This window comes from Myxocyprinus asiaticus, chromosome 10 (assembly GCF_019703515.2).
Source record: "Myxocyprinus asiaticus isolate MX2 ecotype Aquarium Trade chromosome 10, UBuf_Myxa_2, whole genome shotgun sequence".
NCBI lineage: Eukaryota > Metazoa > Chordata > Actinopteri > Cypriniformes > Catostomidae > Myxocyprinus > Myxocyprinus asiaticus.
The window spans coordinates 42,444,530-42,469,208 of NC_059353.1; the positions used below are offsets into that span (position 1 = coordinate 42,444,530).

The window sequence follows — 24,679 nt, forward strand, 5'->3', positions numbered from 1 at the left end:
TTAAACAGCAAATTACTGCATCAAGAACAAATACTTACTGTATTGCATTTGAGCAATGATTGGATCAGACTCCATTGGCTTGCCAACACCAAATTTATTGACAGCGGATACACGGAACTGATATTCATTGCCTTTAATCAGTTTTGTGGCATTAAAAGAGCAGGCTTCACACTTGGATGTTACAAGTGCCCACGAAATTCTGGAAGTCTCACGTTTCTCAATCACATAATGAGTGATAGGTGCACATCCATCATTATCAGGTGGGCTCCACCAAAGAGTTGCTTTCTCTGCAGATATATTTGTGAAGCGAAGTGGGCCTTCGGGCGGACCAGGGGTATCTAAAAACACAAACTAGAAATCAGCTATGCCCAAATCCTGAACCTTTTCATTCAAACTGTAAATCAACATTTATTTTAAATCATACCTTGTACTCTGACAAGAACATCCACTTTTGTTGTGCCCGAACTGTTCTTGGCTTCAACTGTGTAGATACCACGATCATTGCGGTCAGCATCTCTGATGAATAGTGAGCTTGATCCAATTATAGTTGTGATGTCAACCAGCATTTTGTCCACTTCCTTGCTATCTTTATACCATGTGACTTGAGGTACAGGGCGTCCTCTTACACTGCAGCTGAGTTTAATGTTTTCTCCTGCCTTGATGGTGAGGGTCTTCTCTGCACCAAACTCAATCTCAGGGATGACTGAAAAGAAAAGATTTTTGTAAAATTTGAAAGCATACATTACATCAGATATATTTAACACAGACAATATCTAAGTATAGCTTTGTATGTACATACCACTTTCATCTTTGGTCATGATGTAACCAGATGACTGAGAAGGTGGACTAACTGTTCCAACAGCATTCCTGGCAATCACCCTAAATTCAAAGCGGTCACCTGCAGCAAGGCCTGTTACTGTAAACTGACATTCGCTGATGTCAATGAAATTGCATCTTAACCAGCGTGCTCTTCCTTGGCGCCTTTCAACACTGTATGCCACAATCTTACTGCCTCCATCACGTTTAGGTGGTTCCCACTGAAGTGTTACAGAGTCTCTTGTAACATCAATGCAATTAGGTGTGCCAGGAGGATCTATAGAAGAAATAAGGATGATGTAACTAAAATGTGCAATTTTGGCAAACAAAATAAATAAAATAAGACTCATTATAGAAAATAATTCAAAAGTATTGAAAAATGTTATCATGGAGGTATGTATGAAATGCCAATGACAACAAAAAGAATACTAAGACTCACCAACAGGGGAGATTGCCAGTTTGTGCTTGCTTTGTTCACTGACTTGACTCATGCCAGCATTGTTTTCGGCATAAACTCTGAATGAATACTCCAGACCTTCAAGAAGTCCAATGACTCTGTACTCTCTTCCAGAGATAATATTGGAATTTGCTTTTGTCCACAGTAAGCTGTTCCTGTCTTTTTTCTCAAGATGGTATCCAGTGACTGGTGAACCACCATCAAAGCTTGGGGCATCCCACTGAACAGTCATGCCATCACTTGTAACATTGTATACTACAGGCTTTCCAGGTGGACCTGGTGGCTTATATTGGTGCTGAGCAACCATATCCGATGAGGTGAGAGGGTCGCTAACTCCATATTTGTTTTCTGCACGTACCCTAAATTGGTATTCAGTTCCCTTAACCAAATTCGGTATCTTAAATGTGGTCCTGACCACACTAGAGCAAACCATTTTCCACGCAGCTTGGGATGTCTCTCGCTTTTCAACGCTATAGCAGGTGATCTCTCCTCCACCGTCTTCCTGGGGTTCATTCCATGAGATAATAATACTCTGGGCTTTAATTTCATCAAAACGGATTGGGCCTACAGGTGTAGATGGTGGCCCAAGTGTTATTACTTTGATGTCAAAGAAGTTCTTGTCAAGTTTGTTATCAAGGACCAAGGTGTATTTTCCTGCATTGTCCTTTCTTACATTTCGTACAGTAAGACTTGCCTTGTTCTCTGTTTGCCTAAAACGAACTTGCTCACTTTCCTTGAGTGGCACATTATCTTTCATCCACTGAATAGTGGGCTTAGGTTTACCTTTGAAGGGCAAGTCAATATTCACATTTTGTCCAATGCGAACACTTAATTCCCCATTAGGAAAGTCAGTTAGGTTTGCCTCAGGTGGTATTACAAAGTACTTTACAGTAATGGGTCCAATTTGAGAGAAGTCACTGCAACCCTTCTCGTTCTTGGCAAATACTCTAAAGAAAACTTCTGAGAGTTCTTTAAGGTGTGTTACCTCATGTTGGCAACGTCTACATGTGCCACCAATACTCCAAGCATCCTCTCCCTTTGCTTTCTTCTCAATAATGTACTCAGAAATGTGGCTGCCACCATCATGATCAGGCTTTGTCCATGCCAAAGTTACAGATGTATTAGATGACTCCACCATTACCAGATCTTTAACAGGACCAGGCATCTCAGTTGCTCTGACTGGCTGTGCTGTGTTACAAGGGTCACCAATGCCGTATTCATTTTCAGCAGAAACACGGAAGAAATAGGAAATTTCTTCAGACAGACCATCAACCTTGTATGTTGTGTTGGCACATTCTTTTGTCACAAAAGTGAAGGCCTTCATTTTAGCATCCTTCTTCTCAATAATGTAATTTGTGATTGGGGAGCCACCATCAATATAAGGAGGCTCCCAGCTAAGAGTGAGTTTACCTCGTGTCACATTCTTCACTATCAATTTATTGCAAGCAGATGGGGTGTCCAATACTTTAACAGACACTGTAATTGTTTTTGGCTCTCCGACTCCATTTTCAATTTCAAGAAGATATTTGCCTGTATCATCCCTTGTGACTTTTGGAATGACGAGCTCAGTTGAATATTCAGTGTTTTTTATGGTGTATCTTGCTTCACCACTAATGTTCTTGTCTCCCTTTCTCCATGTTACATTAGGAGCAGGTCTACCCTTAAGAGGAATGACAATCTCCACATCTCTACCAGCCTTTGCTATGTACTGAGTTGACATTGAGATATCCAGATCAACATCAGCCTCCTCTGTTGAAATTAAAGAGTAAAACATATCAGTTTCATAGTATCATAAAAATATAAGTATTCAGAAAAAAAAAGTCTTTGTAGGATAGGACAGCATATGATAGGATAGTATTTTTTATCCCTTAGGGGAAATTGAGGATATTGTTGTTTAGAAAACACAAACCCAGAATATCTTTGGCTTGCACTGGCTGTATAATCTCAATTGGACGTCCAGCTCCAACACAGTTAACAGCAGAGACACGGAAGAAGTAATACACTCCAGGTTTCAAGTGGGACACCACAAACTCTGTCGTCCTCACTTCACCTTTAGAGCTTATAGTGACCCATTCCCTCTCATCTGCCATTCGTTGTTCAACAACATAGCTTGTGATTTCACTGCCACCATCATAGACAGGCTTCACCCATCCAAGGGTAATGGATGTCTTTGTTGAATCAACAACTCCGAGCTTGGTTGGCTCACTTGGTGGATCTAAAATAGAAATTAAGAGTATATATATAACATATTCTCTTTGAATATACAAGATGCAAGGTTATTTATACATCCTGAAAAGTAAACAATAAAAATTACAATAAAAGAACACAAAAAAAGCTTACCAATGGGGTCATAAGCTTTGTAGAATATGGATGCATCAGAATATGGGCCTGCTCCAGCTTTGTTGATTGCACTGACACGATACTGATATTCATTTTCTTCTGTGAGGTTGCCAACTTTCTGCCTGGTATCACGAATTGGATCTTTAATAACCTTGAACCACTGTAGACTCTTCTTCTCCCGCTTCTCTAAGTAATATCCATCAATATCACTGCCACCATCCAAACTTGGTCTTTCCCATACCACAGTCATTGTTGACTTGGTAATCATAGTGACTTGAGGTTTCGAGGGCTGACTAGGAGGAACTGTGTAAAACATAAAGCATTAAAACTAGATCACGCAGTTACTAATGAAAATAACAATGGAACAAGAAGAAAAAAAGTCCATACCAAAGGAATTCTGTGCAATTACTGGTCTTGATTCCAGAGGATCCCCAACTCCATATTTGTTTACACCACGCACACGGAATATGTATTCATTGCCCTTAATGAGCCTTTGCACTGTGACAATGCAATCTTCTAGCTTCTCTGAGATTATAGACCACATAATTCTGCTCGTCTCACGTTTCTCCACAATATAGTGGGTCACCATTGCACCACCTTCGTCAGCTGGAGGTTCCCACATGATGGTTATAGTATCTGCAGTGACTTTCTTGAATTGTATCTCTCCAGCAGGAGGTCCCGGTTTATCTGAGTGTGCAAAAAATGCAGCAAAAAATATTCAAATTAGAGCTGTAAAAGTTAAGGTATGTTATCACTTGCCTGTTTATTATTAAATTATGGTAAAATACTTCTTAAATTGATCTTTAATTTATAAATTATCATCAAAGCTCAATAAGTAAGAAATATCAAGAAATTATCATGAGTGAACACACTTTGTACAAGTATGAATGAAAAGATCAGCATAAGACTAACGAAGCAGTCAAAAACATCTTTGATAAACGTGCAAGTCCATAAAGTGTGAGAAAAATAATACTTTTAAATTATTTTAGATTGCATTGAGTTCAGTGCATTTATCATGCATTTTGATGTATGAAATAAATATCTGTTTTTGTGAGTGTGAGATAAGGACAATACTACTATAATCACTACTATATTTAAAATTTTAAGTGTAACCCAACTGAATTGCTGAACCCAACCCTTACATACATTACTTTAACTGACGGCCCTAACACAAAGATAACATGAGGGTCCATAGAAGTGATATTAGATATTATGTCAGTTATTACAAGCTGTGTAGCAGTAAACCTTACAACATACCTTGGACAAGTACTCTGATAGCAGCATATGCTGAGCCTAAAGAGTTCTTGATCTTGAGTTCATATGTTCCAGTATCCACACGTGTGGCATCCTTGACTGAGATGCATGCAGAATCTGTGGTGTTGGAGATGGAAATCTGAGCTCCGGGCTCAAGCTCTTTTCCATCCTTGTACCATTCAATGGTTGGTTGAGGTTTTGCAGTAATACCAACTTTAAGTTGAATTGTAGCTCCTGCTTTGTATTTCACAATGTCGAGATATTCTTGACGAAGATCAATCTCAGGGGCACCATATGTGTCCACACATGTGACTGGTCCAACAGTTGCAGATAGGTTACTTATGGAGCCAACTGCATTCTTAGCCATAACTCGGAATTCATAAGATTCATTCTGAGTCAAGCCTGATACAGTGAACTTTGTGTCAGTAACATTTGTCAAATTAGCTTTTGACCATCTTCCTTTAGGACCATCTTTCCTTTCAATTAGATAGCCAGTAATTGTACTTCCTCCATCATATGAGGGTTTCTGCCAGGCAAGGCTTATTGAATTCTTTGTGATATCGGTAACTCTAAGGTTGTTTGGAGGTTCTGGGGAGAAAAAATAGTTATAATTAATGGTAATTTATTTTGAATTTCTGCTTTGGATTAAAAAAATAAATGTACTAGATTTATTCATATTAATGGTTTGATTATATGGAAAATTAAATCAGTTTACACAAAACTAAATGCTTACCACAAGCATCAATTGCAAGCACTGGATCTGAGGGCTTGCTAACTGGACCAATACCAGCAGCATTTTCAGCAGCAATCTTGAACTCATAGATTAGGCCAGCATTCACATTTGATACTTTGAAGTGTGTAGCGCGGATAACAGTTTTGTTAACCTTTTGCCAAAGAATGCTGTTTCTGTCTTTCATCTGAAGGTGGTATCCAAAGACATGACTTCCACCATCAGAAGATGGCTCCTTCCAGTTAACAGTGACACTTTCCTTAGTTACAGCAGACACCCATGGCTGTGAAGGGGCCAGGGGGATTGCTGAAATAAAATAGAATAGGTTTTCATTGATGTTTAAAGGCATAAATTTGTATGTTTTTGTAACAAAATGTACAAATTTAGATTATGATGTCGAGAAGAATGTTGCTCACTGTATGGAAGACAGACGGTAACAGGAGGTGAATCAATATGGTCACTGATGCCAAAGCGATTCTCAGCTCTGATTCTGAACTGGTACTCAACTCCAGTAGTCAGCTTCATGATCTTGATTGTGCATCTTGCAACAGCAGATGAAACCTCTACCCAATTTGCAGTAGTGGTCTCACGTTTGAGAACAATGTAGTTTGTGATAGGGCTACCACCATCATATGTGGGAGGCAACCACTTCAGACTTACGTTGTCCTCTGTGACATCACACATTTCAACAGGTCCAACTGGCGGACTTGGTCTGTCAAGGACCACAATGTTCACAAAGGATTTTGTGGTTCCTCTAGAGTTGGAGGCTGTGATATCATATCTGCCTGCATCCAAAGCAACACTCTCACGCAAAGTAATGATAAGGGAGTCAGTTGTAACTTCAGAGTTGAATCTCATGGTTGATTTTAGAACCTGTCCATCCTTAGAGAGGGATACTTTTGGTAGTGGTTTACCAGTGAGGGGAATCTCAATGTTGAGATTTGAACCTGCCTTAACATAGGCAGTGTTGTGTTGGAAGTTCTTCATGTTAATCTCAGGAGCCTCTGTTGATTAAAAAGCAAAACATTATAAAATTGTGAAAGTTACAGAACATCATGTAAAACTAATCAAACAAACACTGTGTACGCATAGCAATAAAATAACTTTAATAATAAATAACTTGCCCAACTGCTCCTTTACAAGCACAGGCAAAACCATGTCCTTGGAGTCGCTAAGTCCAGCATGGTTTTCAGCCCGGACTCTAAAGTAGTACTCAGCATTCTCTCTCAATCCATAGACAACAAAGTGAGTTGATTTGGTGGAACCACACTTTATCCACTTCTGCTGTCCTTTCTCAAGAGCGTCAACAAGGTAATTTGTGATTCTGCTACCACCATCATGTTCTGGTTTAAGCCAAGCTAGTGAGACACTGTCTTTTGAGACATCAGTGACTCCAAGCTTGGGTGGTGGACTTGGTTTTTCTGAAATTAAAAGGTAGAAAGGAACAAAACATTATATAACAAGATCCTGAAATAATAATCAAACCATATACTGTATGTGCAACAGTAAAAATTCAATAAATAGACAGATTTAAGTATACCTGTAATCTTAGTTCCTTCTTTGGTCTCAATTGGCACTCCTATACCATACTCATTTTCTCCAGTTACTCTGAAATAATAAACACCTCCTTCTTGAAGGTCAGTCAGTTTATAAGTCAAGCGGGGGCAACTGTCTGTAATCCTGGTCCATCCCATTTTAGTTGCCTCACGGAGATCAACAAGGTAGTTCTTGACTGGAGCACCACCTTCATTTTCAGGGGTGTCCCATGTAACAGTTGCAGAGCTTTTGGTGACTTCCTTTACTGCAATACGGGCTGGTGGTCCAGGAGAATCAAGGACTTTTACACTCAATGTCAGTGTAGCAGTTCCAGCTACATTTTGGAGGGTTACGGTGTATTTGCCTGAGTCATCTCTTGTAGCTTGCTCAATTGTGATAGATGTGCAGTTATCAGTGGTATCAATTGCTGCCCGCACTCTAAGATCAACATCTGGTTTGTTCCACATGACATGTGGTACAGGCTTTCCCTTGAATGGGACTCTAAGGGTAAATGAGCTGCCATCTTTGACAATCAGTGTCTTTCTCATTTCATTACTAATAAGGAAGACTGGCTCATCTTCTCTGTCCTTTGCTATCTGTGGATCAGTTTCAGGGCTTGGTTCACTTGGGCCAATCTTGTTAATTGATCTGACTACAAAGACATACTCTGCCCCTAATGTGAGTCCAACCATTGTGAACTCCGTGCTTGTGGTGTTATTGACTCCAACTGTCCAGTCGTCATCACTGGTTTTCCTGTATTCAACCATGTATCCTGTGACTGGAGAGCCACCATCAAACAATGGCTTGTTCCAAGACAGTGTTATTGATGTTTTTGTAGAATCGATCACTTTAGGTTTAGCTGGAGGTGATGGTAGGAATAATGGATCCTCTGCCTTTGTGAGGGGGCAGGGCACACTTGGCACACTCAAACCAGCTGCATTCTCTGCATAGACTCGATATTCATATTCACATCCTTCGCGAAGATTGGAAGCTTTGACTCTTAAGTCATAAACAGGCTTTTTGTTGACACGGACCCAACGAAGACCAGATTTCTCACGTTTCTCAATTACATAGCCAGAAATACTACTACCTCCATCAGAGACAGGTCTTTCCCAGCAGATTGTCATTGCTTCACCTGTTATACTAGTGACCTCAACATTTGTTGGTGCAGCAGGGACTGTAAATGGATCCATTGCCTTAACAGGATCACTCTCCAGAACTTCACCGGTTCCATATTTATTAACACCACGAACTCTAAATATATATTCATTACCTTTGAGCAGTTTTGTTACTTTACATGTTGTGGCCTTCATCTCTGCATAGACCAGAGTCCAGGTAAGCCGGCTTGTCTCACGTTTCTCAACTATGTAATGCTGAATTTCAGCACCACCATTTTCTTGAGGTGGTCCCCAGTTCAATGTACACTTCTCTGCAGTTACACCACTTATTTCCAGTGGCCCGGATGATGGGCCAGGCCTATCCAGGACCTTATAGTTCACTGCTAAAGATCTGGTGCCAGCAACATTCTGTAATGTTAGAACATATTGTCCCGAGTCTCGTCTAATGGCATCTCTTACAATTAGTGTTGTACTAGTAAGTGTTGAAGAAATCTCAACTCTGGCCTTGGCTTCAATTTCTTTTCCATCCTTTGCCCACAAAACCACAGGAATTGGACGTCCAGAAATTTCAGCATCAATTCTCAATATATCTCCAGCCTTAACTACAACCAGTTGTCTTAACTTGTCCTCAATTGTGATGCGTGGTGGATCAACGTCATCTTTTACAGTTACAGGTCCTGTTCCCTCTGATGGCTCACTGAGTAAACCAGCTGCATTCTTTGCAATAACATGGAAATCATATCTTTGATCTTCAATCAGGCCAGTCACATCAAAGAAAGTTTCCTGAAGATTGGTAAAATTACATTTTAACCACCGGCCATCTGGAAGTTCTCTTCGTTCAACAATGTAACCAGTCAACTTGGCTCCACCATCATACTCCGGTTTTGCCCAGGAGAGAGAAACAGTTGTTCTTGTGATGTTCATCACTATTGGCTGGCCTGGAGGACCACATGGATCTCGAGCAGCAACAGGATCACAAGCCTTTGTGCAAGGTCCAATGCCTGCAATATTCTCAGCATATATTCTATACTGATAGAAGAGGCCTTCTTCCATACCAGTAACCTTGAACTGAGTTTCTGTAATAAGACCTCTGTTCATCTTTGTCCAGAGAAGGCTGCTTTGGTTTTTGCATTCCAAGTGATATCCAATAACTGGACTTCCACCATCACTTGCTGGTCTGTTCCATGTAACTAGCATTCCTAATTTAGTGGCATGAGAAACTTGAAGACTTGTTGGAGGGCCTGGAGGTGTGAAGGGGTACTGTGCAACTGTTGGGGCAGAGTCAATTGCATGGCTCTTACCATAACGATTCTCTGCAGCAATACGGAACTGATATTCTGTTCCTTGTGTCAAACGAGTTACTTTCATTGATGTTCTTGCAACTGTTGCTGAAACGATTTGCCATGCTGTCGTGGTTGTATCTCTCTTCTCAACCACATAATTATTAATTTGACAGCCACCATCATAAATCGGAGGGTCCCATGATAATGAAATAAAATCAGCACTTACTTCATCTACTTTGATAGCACCTGGTGGACCTGGTTTATCAAGAACAATGACAGATATTTCTGCTGATTTAACACCAACTGTATTGGCTAATTTAATTTCATATTTTCCTACATCTTCCCTTGTTGCATCCTTGATGACAATCTTAGATGATGTCTTTGATGTCAGAACATTTACTCTGGTTGTTTGTTTTAATGAGTGACCATCCTTTTTCCATGTAACCTCTGGATGTGGTCTGCCTCTGAATGGAACATCAATTTTGAGATCATCTCCAGCTTTAACACTGTAAGTGTTAAACACCAAATCAATAATTGGTTCAACTGTAATATCCTTTGCACACACAGGTGCTCCCAGTGGTTTAGGATCACTCTTTCCTTTGTCATTAAGAGCTGTAATTCTGAAGCTGTATTCCTCTCCTGTTGTAAGTCCTTCAATTATGGCTTCCAGTGCCTTTACTGTAGCACACACAGTCCATTTATCTGATCCCTTAGTTAACATTTCCACTGTGTAGCCTGTAATTTTGCTGCCACCATCATGATCTGGCTTTTCCCATGCAAGAGTAACAGTGTGGCGGGTTACATCAACAACTGTAATTTTACCAGGTGGTAAGGGTGCTTGGGAGATTTTCACTGCCTCTGTGGTCTCTGCAGGCAAGCCAACACCAAGTTCATTCACAGCTAATACACGGAAGTGGTACAGACCTCCTTCTTGGAGATCGTCAACTTTGAACGAATTCCTGACACAGTTGTTTGTCACAGTTGTGAATGCCATTCTTTTAGATTCACGCTTCTCCACAATGTAATGGGTAATCTTGGCTCCACCATCAATTTGTGGAGGCTCCCACTGTAACTGCACAGAATCTCTCTTTACATCCTTTATTTCAAAGTTCACTGGAGCACTTGGAGAGTCAAGGACTTTAACATTAATAAATGCAGATTTTGTGCCTCTAATGTTTTCTAGAGTCACTACATACTTGCCAGTGTCAAAGCGGTTAACATTGTCAATGACAAGCACAGTGTACGAGCCTGTAACTTCAATTTGAGCACGCTCTGTTAATGTACCATCTACCTTTGTCCACTTAACCTCAGGCTCGGGCCTTCCCCTTATGGTGACAAATAAGCGTAGTGTTGCACTGGCACGCACAGTCACACTTTTCCTAAGATCTGTATCAAGTTCTACCTCAGGAGCTTCAAGTTTTTCAGAAGCAATTACAGACCCTGGAATATCAACATGCTCTCCAGCCCCCTCAATATTAATTGCACAAATGCGGAAGTTATATTCTGCATTTTCCTTTAGTTTTTTGACAGTGTAGTGAGTTGTTTGTACACCAGTTGGTGGAGTGCATACCGTCCACTCATCTACATTAGCTTCCTTTATCTCAACAATGTATCCTGAGATTGCTGCCCCACCATCATAAATTGGTCGACTCCATGCCAGGGAAACAGTTGTGCTTGAGTGGTCTGTCACTTTAGGATTGTTAGGAGGGCCAGGAGGATAAGTTGCATCACAAGCCTTGTAATACTCAGATGGTTCACTTGGTGTGCTTACACCAGCAGCATTTTCAGCAGATACTCTGAATTCGTAGAAGTGTCCCTCTGTCAAACCAGTGACTCTGAATCGCAAGTCAGTCAGTCTTTTCTTGTTACATTTTGTCCACCGAATACCCTCTTTATCACGTTTCTCAAGAGTGTAACTATCAATTTGTGATCCACCATCATTCTCTGGCCGTTCCCATGTAAGGACTATCGAGTCTCTAGTGATTGCACTTGCCTCTGGAGTTGAGGGTGGACTGGGTGGGTTGAATGGATTTTTTGCAGGGACAGGTTCAGATTCAAGTGGCTCACCAACACCATACTTACTCACTGCCATGACCCTAAATATATACTCATTACCAGGTAAGAGTTTAGTGACTTTATAACTGATGGCTTGAATTTTTGGTTCCACTACTGTCCAAGAAAGCCTGCTTGTTTCCCTTTTTTCGATAATGTAATGAGAAATACTAGCTCCACCATCATGTAATGGGTGGCTCCAGTGCAAATAACATTTTTCTGCTGTGACACCAGTTACTTTCAAAGGGCCATCAGGTGGACCAGGTCTATCAAGAACCTTGACATTAACAGGTACCAGCTTTGTTCCACCAACATTACTAAGACTCAAGACAAAATGACCGCCATCTACTCTGATGCAGTCCTTAACAGTCAGAATTGTCTGTGTTATGGTACATTTAATCTCCATTCTTGGTGTAGCACTGTCAATTTCCTTTCCATCCTTAAGCCACATAATATCAGGGAGAGGTTTGCCAGCAATTTCAGCATCAATAGTAAAGGTCTCACCAGCTTTTACAATGATAACATCTTTAAATTTTGAATCCATGGAGACTGAGGGAGCTTCAATCTCATCCTGAGCAGTAATTGGTCCAGTGCTTTCAGAGGGTGCACTTAAAATACCAGCTCCATTTCGGGCAATTACCCTGAATTCATATCTCTGTTCCTCTTCTAATCCACTTATTGTAAATTGTGTATCTATAATATTTGCAAAACTGGCCTTCATCCAACGACCTTCAGGCAGTTTCTTTCTTTCAACAATATATCCTGTGATTGCACTTCCACCATCATATTGTGGTTTACTCCAATGAAGAGTTATTAGGTTTCTTGTAATAACAATGGCCTCAGGAGTTCCAGGGGGATCACACGGATCACGTGCAACAACACTTTCTGAGACTTTGCTTGATGGACTGATTCCTGCAATATTTTCAGCATACACCCTGTATTCATATTCAATTCCCTCCTCCAGACCATTTGTTCTGAGTCGAGTGTCAGTGATAAGAAGCTTGTTAAGTTTTGTCCATAATATACTATTCTTTTCTTTACGCTCTAGGTGATACCCAATTACAGGGCTACCACCATTATTGCTGGGGGGTTTCCATTCAATGACCATGTGGTCTTTTGTCACTGATGAAACAAATGGTGTGGCAGGAGCTGCAGGCACAGTAAAAGGATAACTGACAACAACTGCTGTTGAATCTAGGGATGTGCTCTTTCCATATCTATTCTCTGCAAACACTCTGAACTGATATTCAGAACCAGTCTTCAGCTTAGAGATTTTGATTGTGGTACGAGCAATGGTTGCTGAAACAATCTGCCAGTTGACAGTGGTAGTATCACGTTTTTCAACTATGTAGTTGTTTATCTGACAACCTCCTGTATATAATGGTGGCTCCCAGGAGATTGTAACATAGTTCACACTTATTTCATCAATTTTGACTGGTCCAACTGGTGGACCTGGTTTGTCAAGAATGATAATGCCAATCTCCTCTGTGACTGTTCCCACATTGTTTGTAGCTGTGACTGTATATTTGCCAGAGTCCTCTCTATTGGCATCTTTAATTTTAAGAACAGTTAATGTTGCAGAGCTTGAGACATTTAATCTAGTTGTCTCTTTCAGCGCTTGTCCATCTTTCATCCATAAAATCTTTGGAGTTGGACGGCCTTTAAATGGTATTTCCACTTTAAGATCTTCACCAGCTTGAACACTGTATGTGTTGGAAAGCAATTTAATGCCTGGTTCAAAAGTGACATCTTTCGCAACAACAGGAGCAGCTAATGGTCTTGGATCACTTTTTCCCTTCTCGTTGTAGGCAACAACTCTGAAGAAGTACTCTTTTCCTGAACTAAGCCCTGTAACTGTTCCCTCACATGTTTTGGTGACTGTAGCTACAATCCACTCTTCTGATCCTGTTGGCTGCATCTCAATATAATAACCTAAAATTCTACTTCCACCATCATGATCTGGTTTATCCCAGGACAGTGTTGCTGTAGATTTAGTCACATCAGTCAAAGTGACCTTTCCAACAGATAGAGGAGGATCAGCAGTCTTTACAGATTCTTCTGTTTCTACAGGCAGACCAACACCAAATTCATTTTCCGCCATGACTCTGAAATAATAAATACCACCTTCTGTAAGATCACCAACTCGGAAGCTAGTCTTGGTGCACTTAGTAGTAATGTTTGCAAATCCTTTTCTATTTGATTCACGCTTGTCAACAATGTAATTTTTTATTTTTGAACCACCATCAATAAGCGGAGGCTCCCAAACAAGGGTGACATAGTTTCTAGTTATATCTTTCACAACAAGGTTCTGTGGAGCACCAGGTGTATCCATTACTTTAACTGACACAAATGCTGACTTTTTACCAGCACTGTTTTCCAAAGTTAGAGTATATTTCCCAGCATCGTTTCTGTCACATATATCAATTGATAGTTGGGTGTAATCTGGTCCCTTTTCTATTTGTGCTTTATCTGGTAAATCTCCTTCATCCTTGGTCCAGTTTATTTCAGGAGCTGGGCGTCCTTTTAAGGGTATGTGTATTCTCATAGATCCTCCAGCATGCACAACAATACCTTTCCTCAACTCAGAGTCAAGCTCAATTTCGGGGGCATTCATCTTATCCACTGGCTTGACGGTCCCTTGGATGGCCACTGGCTCACCAACACCCAGCTTATTCAGGGCACATATGTGAACTTTGTATTCTTGGTGTTCAGTGAGTTTAGTTATTGTAAATTTAGTATCATTTAATCCAGAAGGTGGGGTACATGTGGTCCATTCTTCTTCATCAGCTTTACATATCTCAACAACATAGCCCTGGATGTCCAAGCCACCATCATATATTGGTCTACTCCATGCAATGGTGACTGAATTCTTTGTAGTATCAACAAGGTGTGCATTAGTTGGTGAACCAGGCTTGAATGTTGGATCACAAGCTTTGTAATAAATAGTTGGTGGACTTGGCTGTCCAACTCCTGCAGCATTCTCTGCAGATAATCTGAATTCATATTCATGATCCTCTGTCAAGCCTGTGACTCTGAAACGTAAATCTGTGACTCTGCGTTTGTTACATTTTGTCCATCGCACTCCAGCTCTGTCTCTCTTTTCCACAATGTAACCAACAATCTCACTTCCACCATCAGTCTCAGGACGAGTCCAACATACCGTCATAGAGTCTCTTGAAATATTTGTTATTTCTAGGTCTTTAGGTGGCCCAGGTCGAACAAAAGGATTCCTCATAATCACTGGTGCTGATTCAAGAGGTTCACCATCACCATACTTGTTGACAGCCATGACACGGAAAACATATTCATTTCCTTTTAGAAGCTTTGTAACTTTAAACATGGTTGCTCCACAATCACCTGAAACTACAGTCCAAGCAAGACGACTTGTTTCTCTCTTTTGTATGATATAATGGGAAATACTGCTGCCACCATCATGCCGTGGAGGAAGCCATGACAATGAACACTTCTCACATGTTACACCTGAGACAGTTAAAGGCCCTTCAGGGGGTCCAGGTCTATCAAGCACCCTTACATTGAAAGAAACAGACTTTGTTCCAGCCACATTAGTAAGGTGCAATGTGTACTGTCCTCCATCAATTCTAATGGCATCTTTGACAACAAGAATGGCTTTGAAGTCAGTGTTCTTGATCTCAGCTCTTGCTGAATTTTCAACTTCCACATCACCCTTGAACCACTGGATTGTTGGAGTTGGCTTTCCTACTACAGATGCTTCCAGTGTAAATGTTTCTCCAGCATTCACTGTCAAAATCTGGCTATACTCTGATGCAATCTCATAGGTTGGTGGTTCAACCTCATCCTTAGCTGTAATGGAACCTGTGCTCTCAGAGGGTTTACTGATTGAGCCAGCTGCATTTCTGGCAATGACTCTGAAATCATATTTGCAGTCTTCTATCAGGCCTGTGACTGAAAATTCAGTTTCAAGAATGTTTGCAAAACTAGCTTTCATCCAGCGGCCCTCTGGAAGGTCTCGTTTCTCAACAACATATCCAGTGACAAGACTGCCTCCATCATATTCTGGTGGTGTCCATCTGAGTTTCACTAAGTGCCTTGTCACAATCACTGGCACAGGTGTGCCTGGTGGGTCACATGGGTCACGTGCCACACAACCCTCAGAGATTTTGCTGCACTGTCCAATTCCAACTATGTTTTCAGCATAGACTCTGAACTCATATTCAATGCCCTCCTCCAATGAAGATGTTTTAAACCTAGTGTCTTGAATAAGTGTTTTATTGATCTTTGTCCAAAGAATGCTATTCTTTTCTTTTCTCTCAAGATGATATCCTAGGATAGCACTTCCACCATCTGAGACTGGTTTGTGCCATTCAACAAGCATTGAGTCTTTTGTGAAAGCAGACACAAATGGGGTTCCTGGAGGCCCAGGCTCTTTGAAAGGATACTGGGCAAGAACTGGCTCTGAGTCAATGCCATAGCTTTTACCATATCTGTTTTCAGCAAAGATCCTGAACTGGTATTCAGCTCCAGTTTTCAAATTGCCAACTTTAAGTATAGTCCTTGCCACTGTTGCAGAAACAACTACCCAGTTGGTGGTGGTGGTGTCTCTCTTTTGGACAATATAATTTGAAATCTGGCAGCCTCCAGTGTATGTTGGTGGGTCCCAAGATAATGTAATGCTTTCTGAACTTACTTCATCAATCTTGACTGGTCCTGTTGGTGGGCCAGGTTTTTCAAGTATGATTATTTCAACAGTTATTTCCTTTTGTCCAAGCACATTAGCCACAGCAATGTTGTACATACCACCATCTTCTCTTGTTGCATCTTTAATGGTAAGAGTGGTATGATGTGCAGTGTCAGCAACATTTACTCTTGTAGTCTGTTTCAGAGTTGAACCGTCTTTGGTCCATGTAATGGTTGGTTTTGGGTGACCAGCAATTCGTGCTTCAATTTTCAAATCTTGCCCAACCTGTACACTGTAGGTACTAAGCTTTGTTCTCACTGAGGGTTCAATAGCGAGGTCCTTTGCAATAACAGGATTTGCGAGGAGTCTAGGATCACTCTTTCCTTTGTCATTAACAGCAATAACTCTAAAATTGTACTCTTCACCTTGGGCTAAATTAGTTACAATAGTGTCAAGGGATTTCACTTGAGCACAAAGAGACCATTTATCCTGACCTTTTGCCTGCATTTCAACTTCATAGTGGGAAATTCTGCTGCCTCCATCATGTTCTGGTTTTTCCCATGATAGAGATACACTCTTTCGTGTAACATCCACTACAAAAACTTTACCAGGGGGCTGTGGCACCTCTGAAATTTTCAGGGGCTCTGAAGTCTCTGCAGGCAATCCAATACCGTGTTCATTTTCAGCAATAACTCTAAAGAAATAGATGCTGCCCTCTTGGAGTGGTTCAATTTTCCATGTCATCTTGTTGCAGGTAGCAACAGCAGAGTATACCTTTCTTGTACTCTCTCGTTTTTCAACAATGTAATTTTTTATTTTAGCTCCGCCATCCATCAAGGGTGGCTCCCAGGTAAGGGTGACTGAATTCTTTGTAACTTCCTTCACACGGAAGTTTGCAGGTGCATCAGGAGTATCTAATACTCTGACACTAATAAATGCAGATTTTGTTCCATTGATATTTTCTAGTGTTAAAGTGTATTTTCCACTGTCAAATCTGTTAACATTTTCAATGATGAGTGAAGTGTAACTGCTTGTAATGTCAATCTGTGCTGCTTCATTGATTTCACCCTCAGCCTTTCCCCACTTGACTTCAGGAGTGGGTCGGCCACGGATAGGGACAAACAATCTGAGAGATCCTCCAGCCCTAACGGTAATCATCTTTCTTAGATCAGCATCAAGATCAATATCTGGTGTCTCGAGTTTATCATCTATGAAAATGGATCCTGGGATATCAGCTGTTTCCCCAACACCAACCTTATTTATGGCACAGACTCTGAATGTGTACTCATGCTTTTCAAGCAGTTTTTTAACTTCAAATCTTGTCTCTGTTATTCCTGAGGGTGGTGTGCACATCATCCATTCATCGGATGCCACTTCACAGGCCTCAACAATATAGCCTTGAATCTCACAACCACCATCATAAATAGGTTTGCCCCACTGCAGGACAACAGATGCTCTTGAGACATCAATAACCTTGGGGTTGTTAGGTGGACCTGGCTTGAAGACTGGATCCACTGCCTTGAAATACACAGTGGGAGAGCTTGGTTTACCAACTCCAGCTGCATTCTCAGCACACACACGGAATTCATAACTTCGGTTTTCAAGAAGTCCTGTTACTCTAAAGCGTAGTTCACTCACTACACGTTTGTTACATCTTGTCCATCTAATGCCTTCTTTGTCTCTCTTTTCAACTATATATCCTGTAATGGCATTGCCACCATCATTAATGGGTCTTTCCCATGTAATAACCATGGAATCCTTTGTTACATTGGACACTTCAACATCACTTGGTGCATCAGGTGGGACAAATGGATTTGCTGCAATCACTGGTTCAGATTCCAGAGGTTCACCAATTCCATATTTATTTACAGGGATCACTCTAAAAATATACTCATTTCCAGGAAGGAGTTTTGTGATTTTAAGATTGAGGGTTTGTACTTTAGATTCAACAACAGTCCAAACTAATCTGCTGGTCTCTCTTCTTTCAACAATGTAATGAGACACTTCAGCCCCTCCATCATGCAATGGAGTTTTCCAGGCAATGCAGCACTTTTCACTTGTAACTCCATAGATTGAAATTGGACCATCTGGAGGCCCAGGTCTGTCTAGAACCTTGATATTGACATTTACTGATTTCTCTCCACCAACATTTTTCAGTAGCAAAGAATACTGGCCTCCATCAACACGGATAGCCTCCTTCACACTTAGAGTAGTTGTGAAGTCAGTATTCTTGATCTCAAGTCTAGCAGTATTTGTAAGTTCTTCACCAGCTTTTATCCAGTGAACTGAGGGAATTGGTTTGCCAAGTATCCCTGCATCAACTTTAAATGATTCACCAGCATTAACGACAACAGTTTGAGAATATTTGGCATCTAAGTCAATTTTAGGTGGCTCGACTTCATCCTTTGCGGTGATTGCACCAGTACTTTCTGATGGGGCACTGGACACACCTGCAGCATTTCTTGCAATGACACGGAACTCATACTGCTGTTCCTCTACCAAGCCACTGACAACAAATTCAGTCTCAATAATATTAGTAAACGTAGCTTTCATCCAGCGGCCATTAGGCAACTCTTTCTTCTCAATTACATATCCAGTGATCTTGCTGCCACCATCAAACTGTGGCGGTGTCCACCTGAGTGTTACGGAGCTTCTTGTGACAATCACTGCTTCAGGTTTGCCTGGAGGATCACATGGATCTCTTGCCACTTGGATTTCTGATACTTTGCTTGCTTTGCTAAGACCAACGATATTCTCAGCATAAACTCTAAATTCATATTCAATTCCCTCTTCAAGGCCACCTATCTTGAATCTTGTGTCTGGAATGAGTGTTTTGTTTTGTTTCACCCACAGGAGGCTGTTTCTTTCCTTACTCTCAATGTGATACCCCAAAATCTTGCTTCCGCCATCACAACTAGGTTTGTTCCACACAATAACCATACTTTCTTTAGTAGCACATTGTACAGTGGGTGTTCCTGGTGAACTTGGGATCTCAAAGGGATACTGTGCAACAACAGGCTCAGAAAGAAGAACCGAACTCTTTCCATACCTATTTTCAGCAGCAATTCTAAATTGATACTCACAGCCAGTCTTCAGTCTTGCAGCTTTGATTGTTGTTCTGGCTACAGTTGCAGACACAATCTGCCAGTTCGTGGTGGACGTGTCTCTCTTTTCCACAATGTAGTTATTAATGGTACATCCACCTTCATACTCTGGAGACTGCCATGATAGTGTTACACTGTCTGCAGTTACTTCATCAAATTTGATTGGGCCAGTTGGAGGTCCAGGCTTATCAAGTACAATGACATTTATATCTGCTGAAGCTTCACCAGCTGAGTTTGTCAGTTTAATTGTATATTTGCCCACATCATCCCGTGTGGCTTCTTTTATCACAAGGTAAAGATGTCTATCTGCTACTTCAGTATTTACTCTTGTTGTCTCTTTCAGAGCTACACCATCTTTATGCCAGGTAACTCCTGCCTTGGGCTGAGCAACATAAGACACATCAATCTTAAGATCATCACCTGCCATAACACTGTATGTGCTGAATAAAAGTTTGAAAGCAGGAGTGATAACAACATCCATAGCAACCACAGGGACACTAAGTGGACGTGGATCACTAGTTCCTTTTTCATTAGTTGCTGATATGCGGAAGGAATATTCTTCACCTTGTGTCAGACCAATAACAACTGCCTCTGTTACTTTAACTGTCATTACTTGAGTCCATTTTTCACTGTTTTTCCCTTGCATTTCAACAATATAACCAGTAATTCTGCTTCCTCCATCATGGTCTGGCTTCTCCCAAGACAGAGTTACACTTTTGCCTGTTACCTCCTTTAGAGTCACTTTGCCAGGAGGAAGAGGCCTCTCAGAGATTTTGATAGCCTCTGCTGTCTCTATTGGAAGACCAACACCATATTCATTTTCAGCCAGAATTCTGAAGCAATACATGTTTCCTTCTTGCAAGTCCCCAATTCTCCAACTTGTTTTGGGACAACAAGCATTAACAATTGAGTATGCTTTTCTTGTAGATTCACGTTTTTCAACAATGTAATGCCTGATTCTTGAGCCTCCATCAATGATTGGAGGATCCCAGATAAGTGAAACTGAATCTTTTGTGATTTCTTTGATTGAAAGGTTTTGTGGTGCACCAGGAGTGTCAAGCACTCGGACATTTACAAATGCTGTTTTAACTCCTGAACTGTTTTCCACTGTTAAAACATATTTTCCACCATCAAACCTGTCAACATTCTCAATAAGCAGAGTGGTGAATGATGGTGTAATTTCAATGGATGCTCTATCAAGGGGTTCACCATTTTCCCTTGACCATCTTACTTCTGGTGCAGGTCTTCCTTTAATTGGCACAAATAATCTCAAGGTGCAGCATGCTCTGATGTTTACTACTTTGCGAAGGTCTGAGTCAAGCTCAATTTCAGGAGGAAGAAGTCTGTCCTCTGCTTTAGGTGAACCAGGCACAGTGGCAGGTTCTCCAACACCCTCACAGTTGAGAGCTGAAATATTAATCTTATATTCTTGGTTTTCTACAAGGTTTGTTATAGTGAATGATGTTGCTGTCAGACCCTCCCTTGGAGTGACAATTGTCCATTCATCTTCTTCTGGCAGACATGTTTCAACAATATATCCTTTAATGTCTGAGCCGCCATCATAAACTGGTTTATTCCATGCAATAGTAATGGATGACTTAGTTGTGTCCAAAATCCTGGGATTTCCAGGGGGTCCAGGTTGGAAAATTGTGTCACATGCCATGTAGAATGGACTTGATGGGCTTGGGGCACTTAAGCCAGCAGCATTTTCAGCAAGGATTCTGAATTCATACTCATGCCCAGATGTTAGTCCTGACACTTTAAAGCGCAGATCAGTAACTGTCCTTTTATTGCATTTTACCCAACGAAGGCCAGTTTTATCTCTCCTCTCGATGATGTAGGTTTTTATGCTACTTCCACCATTGTTTTCAGGATGTCCCCAACAAACCACCATTGAATCTTTTGTTATAGCAGTAACTTCTGGTGCCTGTGGAGGATCAGATGGCACATATGGGTTGGTGACAACCGCAGGCTCAGATTCAAGAGGTTCTCCAACTCCATACTTGTTCACAGCCATGACTCTAAAGATATATTCATTTCCTTTCAGCAGTTTGGTAACCTTATAGCGGTTTACTTGTAAATCTGTGGCTACATTTGTCCAAGTAAGTCTACTTGTTTCACGTCTTTGAATGATGTAATATTCAATCTTTGCTCCTCCATCATGAAGTGGTGGTAGCCATGACAGAATACATTTCTCTATTGTCATGTCCGTGACATGTAGTGGTCCCTCAGGTGGGCCAGGTCTGTCAAGAACTTTAACATTGAACACAAATTTGGAAAATCCTCCAGGATTGCTAGCAGTTAGAGTGTATGCACCGCCATCTCTACGTAAAGAATCTTTGTTAATCAAACAAGAATAGAAATCTGATGTTTTGATCTCTAGTTTTGCTGTATCCTCAAGCTCCTTCCCTTCTTTAGTCCAAACCAAGGATGGAATTGGGCGGCCTTTAACTTTTGCATCTAGCTTGAACACCTCTCCTGCCTTGACTACTACAACACTACTGAAACTTGCATCAACATCAATCTTTGGTTCCTCAATATCATCTCTGCAGACAATGACCTCTGAAGGTTTAGATGGTTTGCTGACAGCTCCAGCTGAGTTCCTTGCTAATACACGGAATTCATAAGAAGCATCTTCTGTTAGACCACTTACAGTAAAGTTTGTCTCAAGAATGTTGCTGAAGTTGGCTTTGAGCCAGCGACCATTGGGCAGCTCTCTTTTTTCTACTGTATATCCAGTTATTGAAAAGCCACCATCACCCTCTGGCCTTGTCCACTGAAGAGTAACTTCATGTCTGGTTATATTAAGTGCCACTGGTTGACTAGGGGGGTCTATGGGATCAAGTGCATATGTCATCTCAGATGGCTTGCTTGCTTTGCTGAGACCAGCCAGATTTTCTGCAATAACACGGAATTCATATGCAATACCATCCATCAAACCTGATGATTTAAACATGTTGCCAACCACTAGAGCTTTGCTGATCCTTTGCCAGAGAATGCTGTTCTTCTCTTTCCTTTCAATGTGATATCCCAAAATTGTGCTACCTCCATCTGAGGAGGGTTCATTCCAGCTGATTGTCATTGAATCCTTGGTGAAGGCAGCTATTTGTGGAATTCCTGGCTGACCTGGAACATCAAATGGATAAGCAGCCACCACTGGTTCTGAAGTTAAGTATGGACCAACACCATATCGATTCTGAGCTTTAACACGGAACTGATATTCAATTCCAGTTGTAAGGCGTGCGGCTTTAAATGTTGTGCGGATGACAGTTGCCGCCAGTTCCACCCAGGATGTTCCTGTGGTCTCACGCATCTCAACAATGTAGTTATTAATAGGCACTCCTCCATCATTTTCTGGAGCTTCCCATGATATTAGAACATAGTCACAAGAAACTTCATCTAACTTTATTGGTCCAGTTGGAGGTCCTGGGATATCATGTACTTGAACAGTAATGGTTTCAGTCACAGTTCCTAAGATATTTTTTCCTGTCATTGAATACTGTCCTCCATCTTTCCTCTTAATTTCATTAATGTTGAGTATTGTAGAAGTTGTGGTATTTTCAATGTTTATTCTCTGTGTCTGTTTAAGTTCCTCATCTTCTTTCTTCCATACAACAAGTGGTCTTGGACGACCCAGAACAGGGATTTCCACTTTAATATTATCACCTGCTTTAGCTACCACCATCTTCTGATATATGCCTCTAAGGTCAAATCCTGGACCTGTGATTTGCTCCTTGATTACAACTGGTCGGCTCTCACGAGGTTCACTCCTGCCTGAGCTGTTCGCAGCAAAGATGCGGAACACATATTCTGCATTTTCCACCAATTCTGTTGCAGTGTAGTCCAAAGCTTTAATTGTTGTCACATGGGTCCATTGATCAGAATCTTTCTGCTGGGCCTCTATCACATAACCAGTGATTCGACTTCCACCATCATATTTTGGTTTAGTCCATGCAAGAGTTGCTGTGTCCTTAGATACATCTGAAACAATTAAATTATCTGGTGCAGAAGGAGCCTGAGAAGCTCTGATCGGTTCAGGTGTCTCCGCTGGTTCACCAATGCCCCTTTCATTCTCTGCTAAAACTCTAAAGTAATATTCAGCTCCCTCTTCCAAGTCTGGAATCTTGTAGGAGCATTTCTGCCAATTTGCAGTGATGGTTGAATAGGCTTTTCGTGTTGCCTCACGCTTCTCAATAATATAATTTGTTATCTTTGAACCACCATCAATAATTGGAATCTCCCATTGTAGAGTGATGCTATGTTTTGTGATTTCCCTTGGCTTCAAATTTACTGGAGGACCTGGGGTGTCAACAACACGAACATTGACAAATCCAGTCTTCTTACCGGCAACATTCTCTAACGCTAGCACATATTTACCAGCATCATATCTTGTACACTCAGGGATGACCACTAGAGTGTATGATTCAGTAGTGTCAATATGAGCACGGCCTTTAAGAGGTACATCTTCCTTGTACCATGTTACCTCTGGAGCTGGTCGGCCCTTGATTGGCACAAATATGCGGATTGAAGCACCTGACTTTACAACAAGTGTTCTTCTAAGCTCTGCATCAAGTTCAAAGTCAGGAATTTCCTCTCGATCTACAAGTTCTACAACTTGTTCAACTTCAGAGGGTTCACCAAGTCCTTCTGAATTTATTGCTTTGACTCTGAAATAATATTTTCCTCCTGATTGTAGATTTGAAACTACAAATTCAGTTATTCTCAATGGAGTAGTTGTGTCTTGAACCCAATCATCATCTCCTTCCTTTTTATGTTCAACAATGTATCCTGACACTTCGAGTCCGCCATCATAGAAGGGTCTACCCCAGTTAAATGTAGCTGTTGTTTTGGTAGTGTCAGTAATTCTAGGGTTGGATGGAGGCCCAGGTGGATCTGAAAAATAGTGGAGGGTGATGAATAATCAGACTGCTTTAGGGCACAAATAGATGAGAAATAATATCTGGAATTATTTGAAATAATTAAATTTTTCAACCTACATGCAATATCCTTTGTCATTACAGGTTGAGATGGCTCACTGGGTTCACCAAAACCAGCCTTATTCTCTGCAGTCACTCGGAATTCATATTCAACTTCCTCTGTCAGGCCTGATACCTTACAACGTAGATCAGAAATTGTCTTCTTTGAGGCTCTCACCCATCTCATGCCTCTTCTCTCTTTTCTCTCAACACTATAGCCTCTTATGTCACTTCCTCCATCCACAGCTGGTCTCTTCCAGGAAATTGTTACTGCATTTTTACTGACATTATCAATTTTTGGTTTTGATGGTGGCCCAGGTGGTCCTGCAAAACAAGGTGAAACCATAAAAAACAAT

General features: G+C 41.1%; 1 protein-coding gene across 1 annotated transcript in view; it reads right to left on the reverse strand.

Annotated features, from left to right (window-relative positions):
- Positions 1-24,679, reverse strand: part of ttn.2 (titin, tandem duplicate 2) — a 200,547-nt gene that overhangs the window by 18,491 nt on the left and 157,377 nt on the right. Inside the window, exons 196-208 of the mRNA XM_051709102.1 lie at positions 24,345-24,647; positions 7,138-24,240; positions 6,722-7,018; positions 6,014-6,601; positions 5,601-5,903; positions 4,871-5,455; positions 4,001-4,300; positions 3,614-3,916; positions 3,183-3,488; positions 1,256-3,022; positions 800-1,093; positions 425-703; positions 39-338 (exon numbers count right to left, since the gene is read on the reverse strand). Coding sequence (XP_051565062.1) covers positions 39-338; positions 425-703; positions 800-1,093; positions 1,256-3,022; positions 3,183-3,488; positions 3,614-3,916; positions 4,001-4,300; positions 4,871-5,455; positions 5,601-5,903; positions 6,014-6,601; positions 6,722-7,018; positions 7,138-24,240; positions 24,345-24,647 — 22,728 coding nt within the window. The remainder of the gene's footprint in view (positions 1-38; positions 339-424; positions 704-799; positions 1,094-1,255; positions 3,023-3,182; positions 3,489-3,613; positions 3,917-4,000; positions 4,301-4,870; positions 5,456-5,600; positions 5,904-6,013; positions 6,602-6,721; positions 7,019-7,137; positions 24,241-24,344; positions 24,648-24,679) is intronic.